This window comes from Rhinopithecus bieti, unplaced genomic scaffold, assembly GCF_001698545.2.
Source record: "Rhinopithecus bieti isolate Rb0 unplaced genomic scaffold, ASM169854v2 scaffold_3948, whole genome shotgun sequence".
Taxonomy (NCBI): Eukaryota; Metazoa; Chordata; class Mammalia; order Primates; family Cercopithecidae; genus Rhinopithecus; species Rhinopithecus bieti.
In genome coordinates, this window is record NW_016804646.1 from 5,868,808 (window position 1) to 5,893,047 (window position 24,240).

The 24,240-nt window shown below is 49.9% G+C and overlaps 1 protein-coding gene across 4 annotated transcripts in view; it reads left to right on the forward strand.

The window, feature by feature from the left end:
• Positions 1-24,240, forward strand: part of AGPAT4 (1-acylglycerol-3-phosphate O-acyltransferase 4) — a 173,432-nt gene that overhangs the window by 131,460 nt on the left and 17,732 nt on the right. For all 4 annotated transcript variants that reach the window (XR_001885005.1, XM_017869563.1, XM_017869562.1 and 1 more), the window contains 4 exons: positions 6,850-7,019; positions 19,080-19,241; positions 19,695-19,848; positions 23,911-24,013. Coding sequence is in view for 3 of the 4 variants with exons in the window: in XM_017869563.1 (XP_017725052.1) it covers positions 6,850-7,019; positions 19,080-19,241; positions 19,695-19,848; positions 23,911-24,013 (589 nt within the window). In the remaining variant the exon portion in view is untranslated. The remainder of the gene's footprint in view (positions 1-6,849; positions 7,020-19,079; positions 19,242-19,694; positions 19,849-23,910; positions 24,014-24,240) is intronic.

Genomic DNA, 24,240 nt, shown 5'->3' on the forward strand with positions numbered 1-24,240 from the left:
ATTAATTCAAGATGGATTAAAGACTTAAATGTTAGACTTAAAACCATAAAAACCCTAGAAGAAAACCTAGGCAATACCATTCAGGACATAGGCATGGGCAAGGACTTCATGACTAAAACACCAAAAGCAATGGCAACAAAAGCCAAAATTGACAAATGGGATCTAATTAAACTAAAGAACTTCTGCACAGCAAAAGAAACTACCATCAGAGTAAACAGGCAACCTGCAGAATAGGAGAAAAATTTTACAATCTACCCATCTGACAAAGGGCTAATATCCAGAATCTACAAAGAATTTAGACAAATATACAAGAAAAAAATCAAATAACCACATCAAAAAGTGGGCAAAAGATATGAATACACACTTCTCAAAAGAAAACATTTATGCAGCCAACAGACACATGAAAAAATGCTCAACACCACTGGCCATCAGAGAAATGCAAATCAAAACCACAATGCGATACCATCTCACACCACTTAGAATGGCGATCATTAAAAAGTCAGGAAACAACAGGTGCTGGAGAGGATGTGGAGAAATAGGAACACTTTTACACTGTTGGTGGGACTATAAACTAGTTCAACCATTGTGGAAGACAGTGTGGCAATTCCTCAAGGATCTAGAACTAGAATACCATTTGACCCAGCCATCCCATTACTGGGTATATACCCAAAGGATTAAAAATCATGCTGCTATAAAGACACATGCACACATATATTTATTGCAGCACTATTCACAATAGCAAAGACTTGGAACCAACCCAAATGTCCATCAGTGACAGACTGGATTAAGAAAATGTGGCACATATACACCATGGAATACTACGCAGCCATGAAAAAGGATGAGTTCATCTCCTTTGTAGGTATGTGGCTGAAGCTGTAAACCATCATTCTGAGCAAACTATCGCAAGGTCAGAAAACCAAACACCTCATGTTCTCACTCATAGGTGGGAATTGAACAATGAGATCACTTGGACACAGGGTGGAGAACATCACACATCAGGGCCTGTCAGGGTAGGGGGAGTGGGGAGCGGGGAGGGATAGCGTTAGGAGATATACCTAATGTAAATGATGAGTTGATGGGTGCAGCACACCAACATGGCACATCTATACATATGTAACAAACCTGCATGTTGTGCACATGTACCCTAGAACTTAAAGTATAATAATAATAAAAAATAATAAAAATAATAAAAATATGACAAAAGTTTCAAAAATTGCCATATGATATTGAAGAAGCCCTGGCTGCATGTCTGCGGGTGGCAGGCTTCCCTTTCTGTCCTGTGGCCTTTCTGTCCAGCTGGCCTTTCCCAGGTGGCTGTCCTGGCTAGGGACAGGCTTCCTTGGTGGCCCTGGCTCCCTGGGATTCCCTGCAGTGTGTGCACCTTGGGATGCCCTCTACACACTGCAGTGAGTCCCACAGTCTGTGTGTACCCCAGACCTGGATGGGGTGCCCCCTGTGCTTGGCAGGTGTGGAGGTCACTGCCCTGAGTGGATGTGTCCGTGGTTGGGCCATGCATTTCACTCACCCTAAAGGGCAAGACTCAGAATCTCCAGATCCTGGGATCTCTGCTGACCATGTCCTTCCTCCTTGCACTTCTCCCGCAGAGGGTTCCTCTTAGTGCATGTCATTTACAGTTTCTGGGCTTTTCTGTAGGAGGTCATAAGCCCTTCCCTCTTTCCTCTTCTCCTGCTTTCATTGTGATTTGATGCATTGTTTTCATTCCCAGATATACTATGTTTCAATTAACTACCAAATGGCTCCAATTCTTATTAAGTTAAAGCCTTGGTTGCTTTTTCTGGTTCTTTAATGTGTGTTAGTTTGGATGCCTAGACAAGAAGGTAAATGTTTCAGGGTTGCTGTGTTCTGAATGTGTTCCCCAGAGTTCATGTGTTGGAAACTTTTTTATTATTTTTATTTTTTTTATTTTTTGTTTTTGAGACAGAGTCTTGCTGTGTCGCCCAGGCTGGAGTGCAATGGCGTGATCTTGGCTCACTGCAAGCTCTGCCTCCCGGGTTCACGTCATTCTCCTGCCTCAGCCTCCTGAGTAGCTGGGACTAAAGGCGACTGCCACCACGCCTGGCTAATTTTTTTTTTTTTTTTTTTTTTTAAATAGAGATGGGGTTTCACTGTGTTAACCAAGATGGTCTCGATCTTCTGACCTTGTGATCCGCCCACCTTGGCCTTCCAAAGTGCTGGGATTACAGGAGTGAGCCACCATGCCCAGCCAGAAACTTAATTCCCAATGAAACAATGTTGAGATGAGGGGCGTTTAAGAGGTGGTTAGGTCATGAGGGCTTTGCCCTTGTTAATGCCGTTATTGCAGGAGTGGATCAGTTATTCAGAGAGTGGGTTCCTGCTAAGAGGATGAGTTCAGTTCCTTTCCCTTATTTCTCTCACTTGAGTACATGCTTGCTTGCCCTTCTGCCTTCTGCCTTCCCCTATGGGATGACACAGCAAGAAGGACCATGCCAGATGCAGCCCTCTTGACCTTGGACTTCCCAGCCTCCAGAACTATAAGAAATAAATCTCTGTTCTTTATAAATTACCCAGTCTCAACTATTCTGTTACAGCAGCATAAAATGGACTAAGACAAAGAGCAAATACCTTATCTTTGCTTCTCTTAGATTTACCCAGGTAGGGCTCCTGGCATTGTAATGCTAGTTGCAGGATTGCCACCTGAAACTCTCAACAAGTGATTTTCCCTTAACTAAACAACAGAAAGTCCTGCTTTCTTACAGTCCTCTCTGCTGTGCAGCACCTGCTGATAGCGCCTGGTCAGGATGGATTGCCCAGGTGCCCACTGGTAACTTTCTAAGTTAAATTGGAGGTTCTAAATAATATGTCCTTTGAAAGAAAGTGACACTGCCCTTTCCATGGAGTGAGCGTACAGGGACAGAATCTTGTGCGAAGAGAACGAGGCAGAGAATTCCAAGATCTGCAGCTACTGAACTGATGGTGAAAGTGGAAGGACAGGCTGAACGTGCTTGAAATGCTGCATGCCCTGAGCCCTGAGCAGTTAGAAAGCCCTGGCATTTGATGCATGATGGTAAAAAGAGGCGTCTAATTTGAGTGACAGACATCCCACCTCAAATGGAAGCAGTTCCTGTAGGGCTCTTCAGCACGAGAAGGGGCTGCTATGAGAATGGGCTAAAACTTGCATGAGTTCTTTTGCATCTGGCATTGATGGTGTGGATGTCCTGCAGAAGCTGGGAACTTCATCACAGAGCAAAACACAAGCACCTGGCCTGGGATTCAGAGAAGCTGGTGGGGGATCCAGGGGAAGGAGGAGAAGTAGCAGGCCTAGCTGCTGCTTTGCACTGAAGACATGAATCAGCAGATCAGCAAAAACATGCATGACCTACAGAACGGTGCTATTTCCTTTCCACCTTCCAAACCTCCCAAGAGTGTCTCTTATGCCCCCTAACCAGAAATATACAAGAAAGGGAGGTCTGGGAAATGTAGTCCAGGCCAGCTTAATCAACACATCCCAAAGCTATTTAGAGGAATTTTATATTTTCTTGTACATACTTCTGGGTTGTTTGAATCATTTTACAATGTGACTGTATAAATGTGTTTCTGTGAATTAAAAAAAAAGTGAAATCATTTGATTAAAAAAAAAAATACAGGGGCCAGGCGTGGTGGCTCATGCCTGTAATCCCAGCACTTTGGGAGGCCAAGGTGGAAGGATTGCTTGAGCCCAGGAGGTTGAGGCTGCGGTGAGCTATGCATGATTGGGCCACTGCACTCAAGCCTGGGTGACAGAGTGACACACCAGCTCAAAAAAAAAAAGAAAGGAAAAAAGAAAGAAGGGAAATAAAACTCTTCTATCCAATGAGGTTCAGAGTTTAGTTGTCTAGTGAACAGCCCACTGAGATGAGTGGGAAATTTGGTCTTCCCCCACCTGGTGCCAGCACCGTCCCGTCTCACTGTGCTGATGTAGTCACTCCCTAGCTCGCCTCCCTATTCCAGTCTGTTCCTGTTTCAGTCAGAGTGATTTTTTTTCAAATGCAAATTGGATGTTAGTGTGTGTCTATTTAAATTGGATGTTGGTGTGTGTGCTCCAGTGGTTTTTATATTGCCTTTAGAATGAAATCATAAATCATAACTCTTTACTCTGGTAACCCGGAAATCTCTGTGATGCTCTTTCTCTGGGTTTCTCTCCATCTGCCTCTGTCTCTTCCCCACCCTTCCTCTCCCCTTCAGGGGTCACAGAGCCTTTGTGTGTGATAAAATTATCATGCATATAATAGTAATTAAAAAGCTGTCCATTTATGGATTACCTACTATGCCCAATGTCGTGCTAGGTGCCTTGAGTCCATGCTGTTATTTAATATCCACAGCCTCTCTAACGCGTTTACCTGTCCCTATTTTACAGAGAAGGGGGACACTGAGAAGCATGCCCGAGGTCTCACGAGTAGTAAGTGGCTCCACCAGGATCGGAGCCCGGATATGTCTGACTCCCAAATCCATGAGGACAATATTCAGCAGCCATCCTATTAGCAGGCCTTTCTCCTTTCCCTGTCACGTTGTTTTGTGGTTGTGTAGCTGTCTTTTCCCTGGACAGTAGGCTGGAGGGGGGCCAGGATCTGATCTGAATGTTTGCTCATCTCCTGAACCTCGCAGAGTGCTTGCGCACATTAGGTAATCACGTGGCATTTGTCGAAAGCATCCGTGTGCCAGGCACTTGCTGAGTCTTGGAGTCGAGGCTAAGGTCGGGGTGGACCAAACAGTACAGTTACTGTCTCGTGGTGCCTGTGCTCTGTAGTAGAGGAGATAGCCTCATGCTGTAGTTACAGCTGTGGTAGGGCTATGGAGGGTGCTGGGGAACATGTGAGTGGGGTAGGGGGCAGTGAGAGTGGCCTTGGGCAGGAACCACAGAGAGGCATTTGGCCTGTGACACAGGAAATGGGAGTCTCTTGGAAGCATCAGCTTTGTCTCCCTGACTCCCTGTGGAGTTGTGCTTTGGCGTTTGTCTGTGCTCCTTGGCCAGTAATGGAATAGATTGATCCTTCCCATCCTTGCGCTTAGAAAAACTCAGCCCAGCACTACAGCCATCTTTGTACCCCATGGTAACAAATTGTCCCTCCGTCCCTTTGTCAGGCTGCCCTGCCCGGCTGCATATTGTTACCCTAGCCCCCCTCCCCACTCCTGCCCCCACAACCAACTCCCAGGACGCGTCACTATTCCTTGACTTGTGCTTCTGGCTCCACCAATGCCGTGGCCTGGTGGAACAACTGAATGGGAGCTTGATATTTTCTCAGTTCCTATAAATAGGTAGACACTTTTTATTGTTCACTTCTGGAGAAGGAAGGGGAGTAGTTTTATTCATTTTTAAGGAGACTGATAGCTTCAGTTTGCTGGGAACTTACAATGTGCTGTACACTGAGCACACTATGTGTTATGCGCTTTATGCTCACAAAACGCTTTGGGGCAACCCCATTCCAAAGATTGAGACGCTGTGGTGTTATGAGGTGAATTTGTCTGAAGTCCCACAGCGCTCACTGCATAAAAACTGAACTGTGATGCCTTCTAGAGGGCTCTAGTGTTCCCCATCAAGCCTCTAGCCTCCAACCTGGAGGAGAAAAGTTTCCAATGACAGCCACTTGAGCTACGATACTAGGCTTACCGTTGGAGTGAAGGCCAAATGCACCTGCCTGTAGGGTAGGGATGGGGTGGGGAGGGAATGGGTCCTCTGCTGCATGTATGTTTCACCAACTGGTGATTAAAAAAGGGGGGCACATGGCCCAGCACGGTGGCTCACGCCTGTAATCCCAGCACTTTGGGAGGCTGAGGTGGGAGGATTGCTTGAAACCCAGGAGTCTACCCAGTAGGCAGCATGGCAAAACTGCATCTCTACAAAAAATACAAAACAAAATTAGCTGGGCCTGGTGGAGCACACCTGTAGTCCCAGCTACTCAGGAGGCTGAGGTAGGAGGATCACTTGAGCCTGGGAGGTTGAGGCTGCAGTGAGCTGTGATCACACTACCACACTCCAGCCTGGGTGACAGAGCAAGACCCCGTCTCAAAAAAAAAAAAAAAAAACGGGGAGGCACAACCCTCGCAGAGCACTCAGGCGCCCACCCCCTACTGAACATCATCAACTGTAAGAGCCCATTTCGAAGTCCGTCACCCACATTCAGCTGTTTTTCTGGAAAATTTCTACCATAGAGGCTTTTCCTGAGCCTGCCAGATTGAGAATAGGTCCCTGGGATGGGAGGCATCACTGAAGAAGAAACTGCAAGTGGTCGTCATTGCCTGAAAACAGAATCTGTTTCTTTTCACAAGCACCTACAAAGACTATTTTGATGGTTCTCTTCAGACCAGTCGTGGGCTGACTCTCACTCCCTCTGCCCTGCAGGTGGGACTCCTGCGGCTGGATCTACCGTTCTCCATTCTTTCCCTGCCCTCAAGTGTCAGAAATGGGAGAGGAAAGTTGGGTATTTAATATTCTTTGATGGAGTTTCCCAGTTAGTGATTTTCCAGGATATTAAGAATTCTGTGCCTCATCTCACGCTGCCTTTCAGAGTTCTATAAACACAAGGGTGTGAATTCTTGACGGATTCTGGCTTTCTGATTTATTTTCCCCCAAGGTACTGAATCAAGGAATGTAAGTCATTTACCTTCTCCAGGCATCCTCCTCTTCTTCCCTGGAGAATGCTGTGAAGTCTTTCTCGTTTTTCCTTCCACTCTGAACCCTTTCAAGGACCAAGGTCTGTGCTGCAGTGATCCAGAACTTTGCCCCTAGAAGTTGCTTTCTCCCCTAGCTGGGAGGGCAGAGCCCTGCTTTCAGTAGGGCTCCCAGGACAAGGCTGTGTGTAGTAAACGTCTGTCTGTTGTGGTTTGTTCCAGAGCTGGTGATGCTGCTGGAGTGGTGGTCGGGCACGGAATGCACCATCTTCACGGACCCGCGCGCCTACCCCAAGTATGGGAAGGAAAATGCCATCGTGGTTCTCAACCACAAGTTTGAAATTGACTTTCTCTGTGGCTGGAGCCTGTCCGAACGCTTTGGGCTCTTAGGGGTAAGTCGGAAGTACATTCATCCCTGCTTCACACATTTCTGTGGTTCAGCCCCACCACTTGTCCTTTTGCTCCTTGTCATTCAGAACTTGCAGAAGAATCAACAGAGTTTCTACTTGATGAAATGGTCCTAATAAACTGCTTTTTATTCTTGCTTGGAGTCAGGCTTAACAGCTTCTTATGGGCAATCATAGGAGGTACTCGACAATTGCTACCTGCCAGCCATTTTACATGCGATTGATTTATTTAATCCTTACAGCAACATGAATAGATGATGTGCCACACTCCATTTTTTAAAAACTAAGTCATATAGAGCTTAATATTCGGCTCAGAGCCACACAACTGTAATTAGATTTGGATTTCACTCCCATCCATAATTCTTCATTCCATGCTCTGCTGCCTCCTTGGCTAACAGGCAGACATCACCTCTGCATTTTGATCCTTGAAGGCTTAAGAACTTTGAGTCCCTAAGTGAGGGAGTGAACTGCAAAATTCAGAATTATTCTGAAATTCTGTTTTTTTCCCCGACTAGTTTGACTTCTTGCACGTAGCTTGCGTGCCTTTGGAACAGGGTCTCTTCAGTTGGCTTTTGTCATCTGTAACACACTGCAGCGTGTAGCGGTTGAGCCTGTGTCACGTAGCTGTATCAAAGCCATCTGCGGCTCTCAGCTATTCCAGTAGGAATCACCGTGTCCATTGGTCCGGGGCCAGGAGAGGTCCTAAGAGTTCGCTCCAGAACTTGGAGATAAGGTTTTGCACCTGGGAACAATGCCCTGTAGATAGATAAGGGGGCTGCTGAAATCACCTTGTTTTTTGGTATCCCCTGAAGACAAAATCGTGGTGTTTAGAATATAGAAGATTCGATATAGGGGCTATGAGGCCATGGAGGACACAGTGGACTAGAAGGTTCAGTGGGTCTGGTTCCTGGAGGTAGATGAAGAGAGCCTCCTGGCCACTGCTTCTCCTTTTGTTTTCCTATTTATTCTCCCAGGGCTAACTTGATATCTGCTTGTGTGTACACGTGTGTGTGTGTGTGTGTGTGTGTGTGTGCGTGTGCGTGCGCGCGCAAATATATTTCTAGGAACAAGAGCAAGCATTCTAGTAACTACCATTCTCTGAGAACTTGGGCAGAGATCTGAGTTACAGCTCTGTGGATTTATTCTCTCTGACGAGAGATCACCCCTTAGAATGTCATGGTCCTAACCCCGTCATGGATCCCAGGGGTGAATGGCAGGGTTCTTCTCCCGCCCGGGAGGAAGGGTATGGGGTGCCTGTGTGTCTTGACTGTCAGGTCACCTGTCTTACCAGCTTTACAGCTAGGCTTTCTGAGATGCCAGCGTTTCCTAGAATTCAAACGGTAGTTTAGAGGCAGCTGGTGATCTTCCAGGCTTTGTAAGTACCTTCTGGTAGTGTTCATGCTTAGAATGTGGAAACAGTCATAATTCGTGGACCAGGAGTCTCTGAGGTACGACAGAAAGCCTGTTGAACTTGGGGGTGCCTTCCAATTGCTGCTTGCCCCTTGGTGGTGTTACGCCCACAAGCTCACTCCATGTGCTGTTCACTTTATTTCTGTAATTTCTTATTCTTAGGATATTATTATCCACATTTTATAAATAAATCCCCAGAGCCTCAGTTTGGCTGAGTGATTGGCCCGAGGACAATAGCTCCTACGTCTGCTTTCAAAGCTTCTGCTCTTTCCCCTGGAAGATGTTGGGGGCACAAAAGTAGGGGCCCTGGGGCCTAAGACCTGCTCCAGAAACAGGGCCCTGACCATCCTAAAACGACCGAGGCCAGCTGCAGTCAGGACCAGGTTTTTAACACCTTCCTGGCTTGTGATGTGCGAAGGCCTCATTCTGAGGGGGGTGAGTCACCCGCACCTTCCTGGGGTTGGGGATGGCGTTGCAGGAGCTGGCAGAGCAGGGCCATGCGCAGAGATGCTGAGCAGCACCCAGATGCCCAGCACTAGCAGGCACAGGGACAGGCACAGATGAGGGAGAAGGTGAGCCCCACAACACATGCAGGGAGGGACCCAGGCCCAGAGAGGGGACATAGCCCAGAGACAGGAAGAGACTTTCATGGAGTGGGAATTGAATCTCAGCACCATTTAGGGTTTTACTCCCAAAGGCTTCTGAATCCGTGATCACTTTACAACTCTGGGCATAAGGGTGGAAGCGCTGATGCCAGAAAGCAAGTCAACAGCGCGCCCATCCCACCTGCAGCCTGGGGACCACACCTTTCCACCCTTCATTTCGTCAGTGATACTGTATTTATAGGACTTCACTCATTACTATCAACACCCAAACAACTAATGCTGTGTGTCAGGGGGTCTGCGCTCTGCCACTGATGGTGGAAACTATGCTTAGGATTAGAGTCTTTGGGGGCTCCACTTACAGGTGAAATAGGCAGGTCTGGGAGCCTGGGGCCAGGGCAATGCCTCTTCTGTTCTCGCTGGAAGTTTGGGAGCCTTGCTCAGTGGGGGCCTTGGGGTTTCTGGATTCTTGCTAAAATGCTTCCTTAAGCCCTGAGTCCTCTCTTCTCCAAACACCACAGAAACAGCCAGTGCCATTGCTGTGCACATTCTCACAAAGCAAGGTGCTACACAGAGCAGGCACCAGGAGAGGACAGAGTGGGGCAGGCACATGGCAGGCGCTGGCCAGGGCGGATGGGAGTTGCCAGCCTGTACCCTCCCAGGGAACCCCCTCCCCACATCACAGGGAACACCTTTTCCAGCTACTGGAGAGCTGTGGCCCAGGTGGACACGTGATGGTGGGTTAGATGGCTGGTTGTCATCTCTGCCACCCTGGAAGGGGTAGGAACAGCATTGCGTTATAATCATTGTTCAGCAGCGTCTTTTGTCTTCAATGACCTTCAGAAAAAAAAGAAAAAAGAAAAACCTCATTCATCTCTCTGTTTTTTCTTAAATAATACATGATGTTGAGATCCTTCTGGAGTCTGTGGAATTTGCTTTTTAAAGAAGAAAGGAACAGAAGAAGGTTCCTGGCCAGGCATATTTCATCCTCACCTACCATAGCCCAAGAGGAAATGAGTTTAAATTGAAGTCAATGAAATTTGCAGAAATTCGTGAAAGTGGCATTTTAAAATGTAAAATTGTTCTTTTGGGGAAAAGTAACGGAATTGTCTTTTTAACAAAGAGGCTTTCAACCTTTTAAATGTAGTCAAGATCCCATGTGGCCACTGCTCACTGCAGTGCCTGTCCCCAGAGGCTCTGGTTCTCCTGGGAGCCGGCGCTTCCTGGCGTGTGCCAGGGCTCTGAAGGCTTTGGTTGATCTTGGAGTCACACGCTGAACCTTTCCTCCCTGGAGATGAGAGTGACACGCAGTCAGCTGGGGCACAGGTCACGAAGGTGCCCGACAAACCATGGTGTGCAAGCGCAGGTCAGGTTCCTGAGGCTTTACGTCCCCGTTTGCTTATTGTTTTCCCTTAGCAGGCCCCGGCTGGTTACATAAGAGCATGATCGTTCAGTCTCTGGGCAGCGCCAGGCCCTGGCAAGCAGGCCATGAGCGGTAGCTATTATTATATTAGCAATATTTATCTGCCAGGCCAACTGAGATATTTGTCTTCAGATGCTTAAAGAAGCCATGTGGGTTAGTTATCCATGGCAGCGTGATGAGACCCAAAACACAGCGGCTTAAAACAACAAGCGTGTCATAAAGATCCCCTGCCTGTGTGGTCGGGAATCCAGGTGCAGCTGAGCAGGGGACCTGGCAGCGCCTCTCAGGAGGGGCCTGTCTGTGATCTGCCTCCAAGCGCGCTCACGGGTTTGTTGTCCGGCCTCTATCCCTCGCCACACAGGCTTGTTTTAAAACACACGACTTCCCGGAACATGGCAGCTGCACCCCTGAGGGTGAGCCTTGCAAGAGAGAGTGAGTGGGCACCCGGGCAGCAGCCATGAAGCTTCTGTAACCGGGGCCCGGGAGAGACCTGCCATCCCTTCTATCCAGACTGTTTGTTGGAAGTGGATCAGTAAGCACAGCCCATGCCTCAGGGATGTGGGGTGGGGGGCACAGGGGCGTGGATGCCAGGAGGCCGGGATCACAGGGCCCCTCGGCGGCTGCCCACCCCACGGTGACATGACGTTTGGTCTAAGACCTTCCCTTGCCCTCTTAGTAAACATGTAATACAGCTGGGCCTGAACACAGATTGAAATGTTGCATTTCTGGCCTGGCACAGTGGCCTATGCCTGTAATTCCAGTGGTTTGGAAGGCCAAGATGGGAGGATGACTTGAAGCCAGAAGTTCGAGACCAGCCTGGGCAGCATAGTGAGATCCCCATCTCTATAAACATAAGTCAATAAATAAAACAAATGAAAAATAGCAGCATTGCATTTCTTTGCACAGAGAAAGGTGAGAGGGGGAGAGTGGCTTTATCTCTCCTAGGCAGAGGGCCTGTGTGTGAGGGTGCCCATAAAGCCCTGTACTGCCTCTTTAAACAGAAGGATTTTCGATGATGACAACGATAGCAGTTGATATACCTTCAAAATCCGTGTCCAGCGAGTGTTGATTGTGTGTGGTTTCTCCAGGAGACCATGTTCATGCAGCACAGCATTGTTTCACTCACCTTTACCCCAGCTTCCTACACATGCGCTTGTCAAGTGCCCTTTGGCTGAAGAGAAGTTAGAAGTTTCCACATATGGAGGGGTGTTTTCGGCAGATACGCACACCGCCATGGTTTTGTCAGCTCTGTAGGGTGGTCTTGCACCCTCCTCACCGCTGGCATCACCTGAGTGTATGGCAGATGCCCTGTGCTTCCCACCATCATGTGAGTTCATCCTCAGCTGTGCAGGCAGCAGGAGTGGACAGGGATGCCACCCTCTGCCTCTTACCATTCACTGGTTTGGCAGGTGTGCTGGGATCTGGAATCACATGGATGAGGAACCTGATAATGGTGATGACCGAGGTAGCCAGGTGAAGCACTGGCCAGGGCAAGTAGTGCGCAGCTCACGGGACTATGGCTGCACCGTGGGTTCATACCGACTACCATCCTGGAGGTGGAAGCGCATGCTCGCCTGTGAAAGTCCAGTCCCACGATGGACACACCGGGGTCTTCTTCTCTGTTGACCAGGATCCTCTGGCAGTGTCTTTTAACAAGCCAGAGTCTGATTCCACCAATCATAAAGTCAGGGTTGCTTAAAGCATGGGGCTTCTTCCTCCTCTGTGCGCAGCCTCAGTAAACGGTCGCAGCCTGTGCTGTCTGCTGTACACCGACTCAGTATCATCCCATGAACCGCCCCCCTTTCTCACTCCCACCTGCTGTGTGCATAGGGCCCTCTGATGCCCCGTCCGCCTGTGCTTCCTGCAACTGTTCAGCAAGCACCTATTGGCTACAGAGTGCTAGGCAAAGCCAATCGCTCCTATTACGTTCTGTCCTGGGGACATCCTGTTTTCCCACCTGCCCCTGTACTGCTTCTGCTCTGTCTTCCCATCTGCAGGGCTAATGCCATCCCACAAGGGCTGGGCTGCCCATTCAGAAGAGAAACTGGGAAGGGGCCATGAGGACCTGTGTCCAGGCAGGGTGGACGAGGGCTTTGTGCAGGGAGCTCCTCTCCCATCTTTGTGTCCTGACAGCCGTGCCCATGGCCCCTCAAAGCAGAGCCAGGAGTGATCAGTATCCTGCTGGTTCAAGCCTCCATGTTCGTCCTCCGAATGGTCCTCTTCTCTCTGCACATCTGCATGCCTGTCAAACCCAGAATAGTTTGGGGCCTGGTAAACGGGGGGAGGTTGGCTGGAGGAGGCCAATCAGGAGTGCAAGAGCCCCGTGTACTCTTCCCCACGTGGATAGAGGATAAGTCTCTAATTCCAGCCTGAGGTGAATTCTTAGAGAGCGCTTTCATTTCGTGTTTGCTGTGCGCACTTCCCCTGCGGCTGTGACTAACTGGAACAGCGTTCGTTTTGTTTTGAGACTCTCTTGAGAATTTTCTGGCAGTGTAAGGTCTACACCATTTTCCTCTCAGCATCAGAGAAGGCAGAAAGCAAGAGAAAGGAATGCAGTGTGAGCAAGGCCAGGCACACTTGTGCTACCGCAGTTGGCAAGAATGGAGTCTATAATCCCAGCACTCTGGGAGGCCAAGGTGGGTGGATCACCTGAGGTCAGGAGTTCGAGACCAGCCTGGCCAACATGATGAAACCTTGTCTCTACTAAAAATACAAAACAAACAAACAAACAAATTAGCTGGGTGTGGTGGTGGGCGCCTGTAATCCCAGCTACTCCCGAGGCTGAGGCGGGAGAATCGCTTGAACCCAGGAGGTGGAGGTTGCAGTGAGCCGAGATTGCACCACTGCACTCCAGCCTGGGCAACAGAGCAAGACTCCATCTCAGAAAAAAAAAAAAAAAAGGCTGGGTATGGTGGCTCACACCTGTAATCCCAGCACTTTGGGAGGCCAAGGTGGGTGGATCACCTGAAGGTCAGGAGTTCGAGGGCAGACTAGCCAACATGGTGAAACCCCATGGCTCTACTAAAAATACAAAAAATTAACCAAGCCAGGCATGGTGGTGGCCGCCTATAATCCCAGCCACTTGGGAGGCTGAGGCAGGAGAATCGCTTGAGGGAGGCAGAGATTGTAGTGAGCTGAGATCGCACCATTGTACTCCAGCCTGGGCTAAAAGAGTGAAACTTCATGTCAAAAAAAAAAAAAATGGAGTCTCTCACCTTTTGATGAACATACACACATACATGCATGCGTGCACAGAAACTGGTTCATTATTTTGAGCTCCAATCTTTTCTGCATTTTGCTATAACTTGGGACAGGTTTCGGAGATTCCAGGCCCATACCATCCTCTCTTGCGCATACCTTCTTGTCAGAAGGGGTCTGTACAACAACTTACTGGCAGAGTTTAGTGGCAGCAATGGAACACAGTAACTGAAAGTTTCTCCCTTCCCTCTAGACTCTGGGCACCTCAAGGCCACAGGTAATCCTAACCAGCATTGTGTTCTCAGCACCTGCGGAGTGCCTGGCACAGGGGGCTTCTTAATCAATACCTTTGCACAGACAGAGCAGCCTTGGGTTGAAGATTCCAATTCGATGAGCTTATGCACCATACATTAGAATGGAGGCTGTGCTATGTGGGACTCATGAGGACTCTGGAGCTATAGGGCTGGATGGCTTGTCTGGGGCTCCAGGGAACTGAAACATTTGCTACAGTGTCTCCAGCTGGTAGTCAAGAAAACAGTCAAAGGACTCAAAGGCAGGCTGTTTAGCCTGCTTTATTGTTAAGGAACATCTCACCTGTTTTCAAAGTTCCGCTTAAGAGACCTCATTTTATATATTTGGTAGAAATAAATGACCTTGGCTCATTTGACTAACTGGTAACCCTACTGGGAAACCTTCAGCAATGACTGGACGTTTGCAAACAAAGCTGGCCACAGAGCCTCAGCCCCTGAGGGGTTCCTTGCTGGTGTTAGTGGGGGTGGAGGCTGTACAGGAGCAGGACACCCTGCTGCTCCCAGCCATACTGCATGCAGCACCGGGGTTTGGAATCTTCATCTGAAGCCTTAGTGAATAGCCATTTTGGAGAAAATCTTAACTAGAATGGCCTCATTCTGATCCGTTTTCACCCCAGAGTCTGTGGAGCTTCTGAAAGTCAGGGTCGGAGTACCAGGTCTCAGGCCCTCTCTGCATCAGCTCTTCCCAATGCCCAGGGTCTCTGCAAGGGCTGGCCCACTTGCCAGAGTTGCAGACCAGGTCCTGGGGCTGGCTGCGTCCCCGAGCTGTGGGGGTCCTCAGGATGGGCCAAGTAGATTAGCCCCAAGCAGCTACCCTAAGACAACTCTCCTTTTCACTGTCTCTCTCCATAGTGGGTTACTCCATCTGAAAATTTTAGATTGTCTAAATATGCTTGTGTCTAGACAGATCTGTTGATAAATCTAACTCATCAGTAAATCCTTTCAGGTTGGCCTCCGAAATAAATCCAGCATTGGTGAAATTGGTAGATTTTCTTGTACACTCTCTCTGAAAGCTGTTGGCATCACACATGGAAGCCTCTGAGTGGCCTGGGAAAGCCATGACAGTTAGAGCATATTGCACCTTTTGCCTGGGGAACTGTCTGTATGTCTTAATAGTAGTTTCTAGTCTGTTTGTCATAAGTGAGTTAACTTGGGCAACTCTCTGTGCACAGGGACTATTCAGTTGTGCTTAAATAAATGTAATCTATTGTTACTATGATGCTACAGCATGGCTTAGAAAATGGGTTGAATAAAGAGGTGTTCAGACACTGCTTGCTCTGTGATGAATATAATAGCTACGAGTTAGTCAACGCCCATGTCAGAGTTCAGAGTCTGAACTCTGTGCTTTTGTAGATGTTTCCATACATCCTTCAATCTTTACAGGGACACCAGGGGATATGTGTTGTCTTCCTCATCACACAGAGGGGAAACAGAAGCTCAGGAAGGTTGGGTGTCTTGAGCACAGTCAGACAGCCGGGTCATGGTAGAGCCTGGTTAGAAACAGGACTGTCTCATTCCAGAGCTTTTCTTTCATGCAGCCCTGCCAGGGAAAGGGTATTGAGTGACATTTCTTCAGTTTGAAGAAGTAAAAGCTTCTACCTTAATATTTTAACATGTTTCTTACCAAACATAATTAACATCAAAACTAGGTATATTGATAATATCCAAAATTTTAAGGCTGAAGGATGGATTAAGTCAGTATAAAGAAAGTTATTTCTCTTCTGTTCCTTTTGATCATCAAAAACACTTGTAATCCCAGCACTGTAGGAGGCCGAGGCAGGCGGATCACCTGAGGTCAGGAGTTAGAGACTAGCCTGGCCAACATGGTAAAACCCCGTCTCTACAAAAAAATACTAAAAGTAGCCAGGTGTGGTGGCAGGCACCTGTAATCCCAGCTACCCAGGAAGCTGAGACAGGAGAATCACTTGAAACCAGGAGGCTGAGGTTGCAGTGAGCCAAGACTGTACCATTGCACTCCAGCCTGGGTGACAAGAGCAAAACTCCGTCTAAAAAGAAAACCAACAAACAAAACAACAAAAAAGCCAGAACTGTGTCTGACCCAGCGCCTCAGTTATGTTCCCAAACAGATGGTGAGAGCACGCTGATGCCAACGCCCTCTTAGAAATGACATTGTTACAGGAGTACTGTGAAATATGTTTATAATAAAAAACTGGAAAATCTAACAAAGTCAAAATCACTTACAAATGACTGTCTAGCAACAACTACTGTTATTTTTCTCTGCTTTACTTTTTTTCATAAAGTTATAATCATGCTGTAGACTCACCTTTGTTCCAGATCTTTTAAAAATTTAGTATTTTACCATAAACGATTGCCTAGCCATTACACACTCATAGAAAACAAGTTTTAGTGGCTCTAAATCAGGGGTTGGCAAATGTTATCTGGAATGGGCCAGAGAATGAATAGTTTAGGCCTTATGGATCATAGCGTGTCTGTCACAAAACACTCCTGTGTGTAGCGTGAAGGCAGCTGCAGACAAGAGGCACATGACCAAGAGGCTGTGTGGCCACAGGACGTCACTTACAGAAGCAGCAGAGGAGCCAGCTTGTCCCGAGGGCAGCTGCTTGCTGACTCCTCTGTAGTGTTGTACAAGATATGGTACACACCATAACCCATGGGACGCATCTACTGTGGGGCATCTAAACAGCGTTTGGTGATCTAATAGGGATGGAAATAGCGACTCCCGTCCCAGGTGACCACCTGTGGGTCTAGATACCCGCATCACTGTCAAAGTTATCGTTTCCATTTAGCAGCAGGTCGTCTGAGGCCAACCACTAGGACCCACTATAGCACTGTGGACAGGAAATACCCCTGAGAGTGCTTTTCCCCGGCAGAAGCCATGATTGGCTGCAAGGGACCACGCACCTTCCCAGGGCCAACAGCTGCTGCTTTAGTCTGCGGCCCCCTCCTGGCTGCGGAACCAATCGTCGTTCACAGCTCCATCAGATTGTCGCATGTTTGGAATGAGTTCAGGTAAATTTAATTTTAAAAAATATCATGGGCCGGGCGCGGTGGCTCAAGCCTGTAATCCCAGCATTTTGGGAGGCCGAGACGGGTGGATCACGAGGTCAGGAGATGAAGACCATCCTGGCGAACACAGTGAAACCCCGTCTCTACTAAAAATAATACAAAAAACTTGCTGGGCGAGGTGGCGGGTGCCTGTGGTCCCAGCTACTCGGGAGGCTGAGGCAGGAGAATGGCGTAGACCCGGGAGGCGGAGCTTGCAGTGAGCTGAGATCCGGCCACTGCACTCCAGCCTGGGCGACAGAGCGAGACTCCGTCTCAAAAAAAAAAAAATATCATGGGCACAGCACACAGTAAGCCCTCACACCAGTACCGGTGAGTTCACCCACCCACGGGGATGGTCCCGGAGTCCGATTTTATGGCTAAGTTCTCTTGGACAGAATCTGCATGTTGGACTTGTGTGAAAAACCAACTCCATCAGAAAATGGAGATGCTAAACTTGCAAGGTATCTGCCTTTTCTACTCCAAGTGAGGGAAGAAGTGTCTTGTTTTTTTTTTTTTTTTTTTTTTTTTTTTGAGACGGAGTCCCGCTCTGTCGCCCAGGCTGGAGTGCAGTGGCCAGATCTCAGCTCACTGCAAGCTCCGCCTCCCGGGTTCACGCCATTCTCCCGCCTCAGCCTCCCGAGTAGCTGGGACTACAGGCGCCTGCCACCTCGCCTGGCTAATTTTTTGTATTTTTTTAGTAGAGACAGGGTTTCATCATGTTAGCCAGGATGGTCTCGATCTCCTGACCTCGTGATCCGCCCGTCTCGGCCTCCCAAAGTGCTGGGATTACAGGCTTGAGCCACCGCGCCCGGCCGTCTTGTTTTTTTAAAGTAAGGTAGCAGCTGGCTGTTTAGACCTTTTTCTGTTCTGCCAGTAGGTTGGGGGACACGGCTTACTGACCCCGTGCTGAGCTGGAGCTGTGGAGAGGCATGGGTGTAATGGGGAGTAGAGGAGAGAGGGCTGTGTTGAAGCCGGGGCTCTCTGCGCTGTGTGCATCCCAGGTTTCAGGCTGCGCTGACAGCTCACATCCTGGGCTCAGTCATCGACCCATTGGTCAAGGAGCATCTTGGCCAGTTCCAAAATTAAGATGAAAAGATAAACATCCATCAGATAAAAAGCTGTTTTTGTGTCTCCGCTACCCCGTCCACCCCACTGAAGCCCTGGTCTTCCTCAGTGTAGGGGTCTGATGTAGTGGACGCCTGGCTAGGGAGGGCCACATCAAGCCCTGGGGACCCAGGACTGCCCTGAGAATCCCCAGAGGGGACCTGTTGGGGCCTCGCTCATGCACCTGCGTCAGCCTCAAGAAGGTCTCTGGCAGGTGCTTCTGCCCCGTCTCAGCCTCAAGGACATGCTGGCAGCGGGTGTGGAGGGCACCGAGCACATCTCCTGGTCTGGGTTTTACTTCCAGCTTGGACCAGCTGTGCCCGGAGATCCCACTGGGCTCCGCAGCCTGCTCTATGAGCGGAGACTCCTGTTTGCCTCAACTGCAGAGCTCAGCAGAGTAGGCCGAGCTGTCCCGGAAAAATCGGATTCAAATGAATCTTTGGCCAACAACTATTCAAGAAGGATGTAACCTCACGCCCAGGAATGCTACATTTTCTAGCATTTGACATTTTCCGCGATCAAGAATTACTATATTTTGTAATATCACAAAACTCAATGAGATCCGCAGAAAAGAGGTACATAAATTAGTGTCACACAGCTGCACAGTAGGCTTAGTGAGGGCATGGTGGTGATCACCTAGAAACCCTTTGGATGGTGGTGGGAGCATTGTCAGGACCCTGAATATCCATGACTGCTTGCTGCTGCCTTCTTGACTCCTGCCGTCCGCGCTGAGAACCACGGTCCCCTTGCCTCCTGCCCCCACGCTGGCAGGGTGAGCACAACCTGGACCTCTAGCTGAAGGGTGGGGAGGGCATCAGGGTCCATGGCCTCGACAACATGTGTTCTGGGACTGGCCCGAGGCATCTGGTGTGAATGTCCCCTCCTCTTTTTCTACTTCAGTCTCCAACAGCCCCAGGAGGTGGCTCTGACGTCTCCTTCATGGGCACCTGGGCTCCCTCCTCTGTTTCAGGGCTCCAAGGTCCTGGCCAAGAAAGAGCTGGCCTACGTTCCAATTATCGGCTGGATGTGGTACTTCACCGAGATGGTCTTCTGTTCGCGCAAGTGGGAGCAGGATCGCAAGACAGTTGCTACCAGTTTGCAGCACCTCCGGGACTACCCTGAGAAATATTTTGTACGTAGGCACCAGAGCAGCTGTGTCCCAAGGGCTCCTGTAGGACTGTGACCATGGGACCCCCGTGTGACTTCCACAGGACACGTGACTGTGGGGCCGTGTGTGACCCCAGGGCTATATGTGACCATGGGGCCATGTGTGACCATGGGGCCACATATATATGACCCCAGGGCTGGGTGTGACTGTATGAAGGTGTGTGACCGTAGGGCCGTGTGTGACCCCAGAGCTGTGTGTGACCGTAGGGCTGTGTGTGACCCCAGGCTGTGTGTGACCCCAGGGCTGTGTGTGACCTAACGGACTTGTGCGATCGTGTCGCCGTGTGTGACTGTGGGGCCGTCTGTGAACTAGGGGTTGTGTGTGATCCCAGGACTGTGTGTGACCCCAGGACTGTGTGTGACCCCGGGGCCACGTGTGACTGTGGGGCTGTGTGTGACTCCTGCCTCCTTCCTTCAGTTCCTGATCCACTGTGAGGGCACGCGCTTCACGGAGAAGAAGCATGAGATCAGCATGCAGGTGGCCCGGGCCAAGGGGCTCCCCCGCCTCAAGCACCACCTGTTACCACGAACCAAGGGCTTCGCCATCACCGTGAGGAGCTTGAGAAATGTAGGTAAGGAAGAGTGTGTGGTCCTGGGCCTCCCCACGGCAGCGAGGAAGACAAGCCCCAGCTCCGGATGGGCAGAGCTTGCTTCCTGCCAGCACTTCCCGGCTGACTTGAGGCTCGGAGCTCGCAGTGGCTGCTCAAGTCTGGTCTCTGGGACTGGGAACCAAGGACAAATGGCCCCTGCACCCCTGGCTGGCACCTGGGGTGGGCCTGTTCCTGCTTTTCCTGGGGTGCCCGGGCCAGCACTGCCCTCTGCTGTGCAAATGTGCTGGGTGCCTGGATGGTCCATGGGGTAACCTGGGTCCAGGCCTGCAGGCCCAAGACAGCACAGTTGGGTTTAGGGTCATTTCTTGCCCACCCATTGGCATCAGCTGAACTCTGACCTTGTGGTCTGTCGCAGCTGACTCGGAGTCTGGAACCCTAAATGGCCATTGATAAGAAGGAAATAGCAACAACTTGCCTCTGGCCTCTTGTCATGCTTTTGCCTTCTTTTTGACCCTTCTGTCTCCAGTTAGAAACACCCTCCGTCTCCTTCTGCACAGCCGGCCTCCCCACACCCCCGCAGTCCCTTGGCCCTTTCCCTGGGCTGCAGGCCCCGGGGGCAGCTTCCTGTGCTCCTTCTCAGGCAAAGCACTTCAGGTGAAGCTGGCTTCTTCCTGGAGGGAGCTAGAGCCCAGCTGAATGCGGCTCTTGGCCCCATGCTGCTGCCTTCCTCAGCCTTATCCTCTTGTCTCCTCTCCTCCTTCTGAGGCAAAGGGCAGGGGGCCCCAAATTCCTCCCCGGGGCTGCATCGGGGCCCCTTGGTTTCTCCAGCCCTGACTGGCCCCCGAATAGGACCTCTGGAGCAACAGTGTTGGTGAATCGGTACCTCTAAAAGTCCCCAGGTGACCCACTGGCTGAAGCGGTGGTTTAAGGCCCCGGGCCGCACTCTCTGCTGGCCTCTGCTGCCTGTTTCACATACCCCCGCATACCCAGGCCAGCGCCAGCCCGGCTTTCTTCTGGGCTGCAGGAACCCAGGCCAGGCGGGCTGTGCCCCTGGCCCCCTCTCCCCTCTGTGTGCCTGCTCTGCCCTTAGCCCTGTTAACCAGTTTCTTCTTCCCCACATTCTTCCCTTACTTCCTCATCCCCCTTCTCCTGGTCACCAGTGTTCCTTGATGACCTCTATTGGCACAGTGCCGTGCACGCCACACACAGTGTCACCTTCAATCCCCACAACATCCTGGCAGCAGCTCTTACTCCCAGAGAGAAGAGAGAAAAGCAGGCTCTGGAGTCTCGGCAGCAAATTCGGGCCTGCAGAACTGAGGGCCCACCAGGCCAGCCGCCTCCGAGCTCCTTCCCCTCTGCCCAGCCTCTTAGAAGGTCGGTGGCACAGAGGGGCACCAGCTGCCTACATGTGTCTTTTGCTCTGGGCTCAGCCCAAGGGTCAGAATTACCCTGCCCCATGCAGTCCCTGCCCCCACACCAACCCTGGGCCCCAGGGCCAAGGATGCTTCCATTGCTCGACCCCTGCTCCACCTCCCAGGCTGCTGCACTCTGCACTGTCCAGCAGTGTCAAGACCCTGGGGGCTCCCTGATCAGGAGGGCTCACTGAATCCTGTTTCCTCTGCTGACCTCTGTGACTCTGGGCAAGTGACCTTACCTCTCTGGTCCTAAGTTTGCTCTGAGTTCTGCAAAATCTGTTAGGGTTGCAAAGAGGATTAAATGAGAAAAGCTGGATAAAGAGCTCAGCATCCCACCTGGCCTATGATAAACATTTGATCAAAGGCTGCTGTTGTTTGGGGCCCTCTGCCTCCCACTGCACGTCTCACCTTCTGCCCCTGGTGGGGTTGCCCAGCTTGCAGGGCTACGTGTCCCCATCCTGATCCATCCCCTCTGGGTTGGACCAGCACGGCTCCCTGACTGAGCTTTGCCTAGGTTTTGCCTCGCAATGCCGTCCAGCTCTGTCCTGTTCATCACGGAGTTAACAAGGCTCTCTCCAATAATAGCCACCGCCAGTCTCGGGCGCATCTGACATGCCAGGCCCTGTACGCACCGTACATGTAGGATGTCCTCACAGGACTCAGGAAGGGAGATTCCTTTTTCTTTTTGCTTTCAGTTCACAGAGAAGGACATTGGGACTCAGAGAAGTTAAGGAGCGGGTGCAGTGTGACTCAGCCAGTACCTGGCGAGCTGGGATTTGCTCCTGGCTGGCGGGGGCCGGCAGCCGCTGCTCTCACTCCTTCTGACGCACCTTGCAGTTAGAATCAGGCTGGCTCTCCTTTCAAGATGCTTTTTTTGAGGTTTTGCTTTGAAAAATGAGATAGTTGTACAAGTCACTGATTTTTAGGTGGCTCTTTGGGGAACCCGTGGGTTCTCCCCACCTTTGCTTAACCAGAGTCAGCCTCTTCTGTTGTCTTCGTGGGCCCCTGTGTGAGCGGGTCAGAGGAAAGGAGGTATCAAAACCGCTGAACTGTGTGAGCTCTGTGGCCCCTTCTTACTGGGAAGCCCTAGGACACTACAGTCATGGTCCACACAGCCTGAACGGCTGTTCCTACAGATACCCGTTGATGCTTTAAAATGCCTGAGAAATGTGATAAGCATCCAGGTTCTCTCCCAGCAGCCCTGACCAGGCAGCTGCTCCTCAGGAGGGCTCAGGAGAACAGTCCCGCCTTCAGCCCCAAGGCGGGGACGAGTGGTCTCGGGCACTCTGGGCGCTGCTCCCAGGCTCTCCTGCAGGCCATCAGGAGGACCCCTGCCCGGTGGCACAGACAGTGGACCTGCAGACCCCGCACGGTGGTCAGGCAGCAGGTAGAAGAAAACAGATGATTTATTGTTTTTGAATCTTGGTTCTGCATATTCCCAATCAGACCAAGTGCCTTTCCTGCCATTCTCCCACTCCTTTTATTAATATTTGCACGTATGTAAAGCTCCCAGTGAAGTATCTGGCTCATCCTTTATTGAACACAAACCATGTGCTGGGCCCTGCAGTAAGTGCCTGGCCTCTGTCATCTCAGCAGCTGTGTGACAGAGGCTCCCTTCTCCAGGACAAGACCTAGCCCCAGCTGCCCAAGAGAAGATCCCACCGGTGGGAAAAGGTGGCAGCCGCCGGGGTTCCCACCTGTTGCTCCTACCGTCTGGTGCTTTTACACTTCAGCAAGTGGCCAGTTTCCACTGTGCATGTATCTCCTCTGTTCCCTCACTCGTTCCTTCCTATATTCTTCCATCCTTTGATCCAAGAAGCTTCAACTGAGTATGATCCAATTCCTTAAGGAGTTTCTCATCAGTATCCTAGGACAATTTGTAGCTATCTTATTTTTCTAGGGGAAAATAATGCTCACAGAATGGTTATGCTGCTGTAACTGAGACACTTCCTTAGTTTCCTTTGGAATAATTTTTCTTATCATCCACACTTGTTTAAATTCCGGTGTTTCTTGACTGAAATGATAGGCTGGGCACATTAGAAAGTTACAAGTCATTGTTGTGGCACCCCTAGACCTGACTTTGCAGTACTGCTTTAAAAGTGATCTGGGCTAGGCACAGTGGCTCAGTCTGGGCTGGGCACAGTGGCTCACTGTGATCCCAGCACTTTGGGAGGCTGAGGCAGGCGGATCACTTGAGGTCAGGAGTTCAAGACCAGTCTGACCAACATGGTGAAACCCTGTCTCTACTAAAAATTAGCTGAGCGTAGTGGTGGTGCCTGTAACCCCAGCTACTTGGGAGGCTGAGGCAGGAGAATTGTTTGAACCCAGGAGGCAGAGATTATAGTGAGCCGAGATTGCACCACTGCACTCCAGCCTGGGTGACAGAGTGAGACTCCATCTCCAAAATAAATAAATAGAAAAAGTGATCTGACTTCAGCAATGACCCTGTTTTCTATTACTGAGTTCTAGTGGGATTTTATGATTACAAAAGATAATACATATTCAGTGTAGAACATGTGGACCATATAGAAAAAAAAAAGAAATCCGACCACTCTATTTCTAGATAAGCAGTTAGCCATTTGATTATTGTCTTCCAATGTGTGTATCTACAGAACAAAATTGGGTTCACACGCTATATACTGCTTTGTATTTGTTTTATTTTTTATAGTTTCAGCTGTATATGACTGTACACTCAATTTCAGAAATAATGAAAATCCAACACTGCTGGGAGTCCTCAATGGAAAGAAATACCATGCAGATTTGTATGTTAGGTAAGTTGAACGGTTTCCTTTCCAGAAAAGACAGTGCCTGTTTCAAAGTAAACACATCACAAATGACCTAGAGACTTTCTTCCAGGGATCCCTGGGTCACACTAACTTCTTTGCAGTCTGTTTTGCATTGAACTTGACACATCCTACTGTTGAGAATGATTTGCTGAAGTCTCCTTCCATCCCAGCTCTTTCTGGATCCTCTGTAATCAACTCTTCCGTTTCAGAGA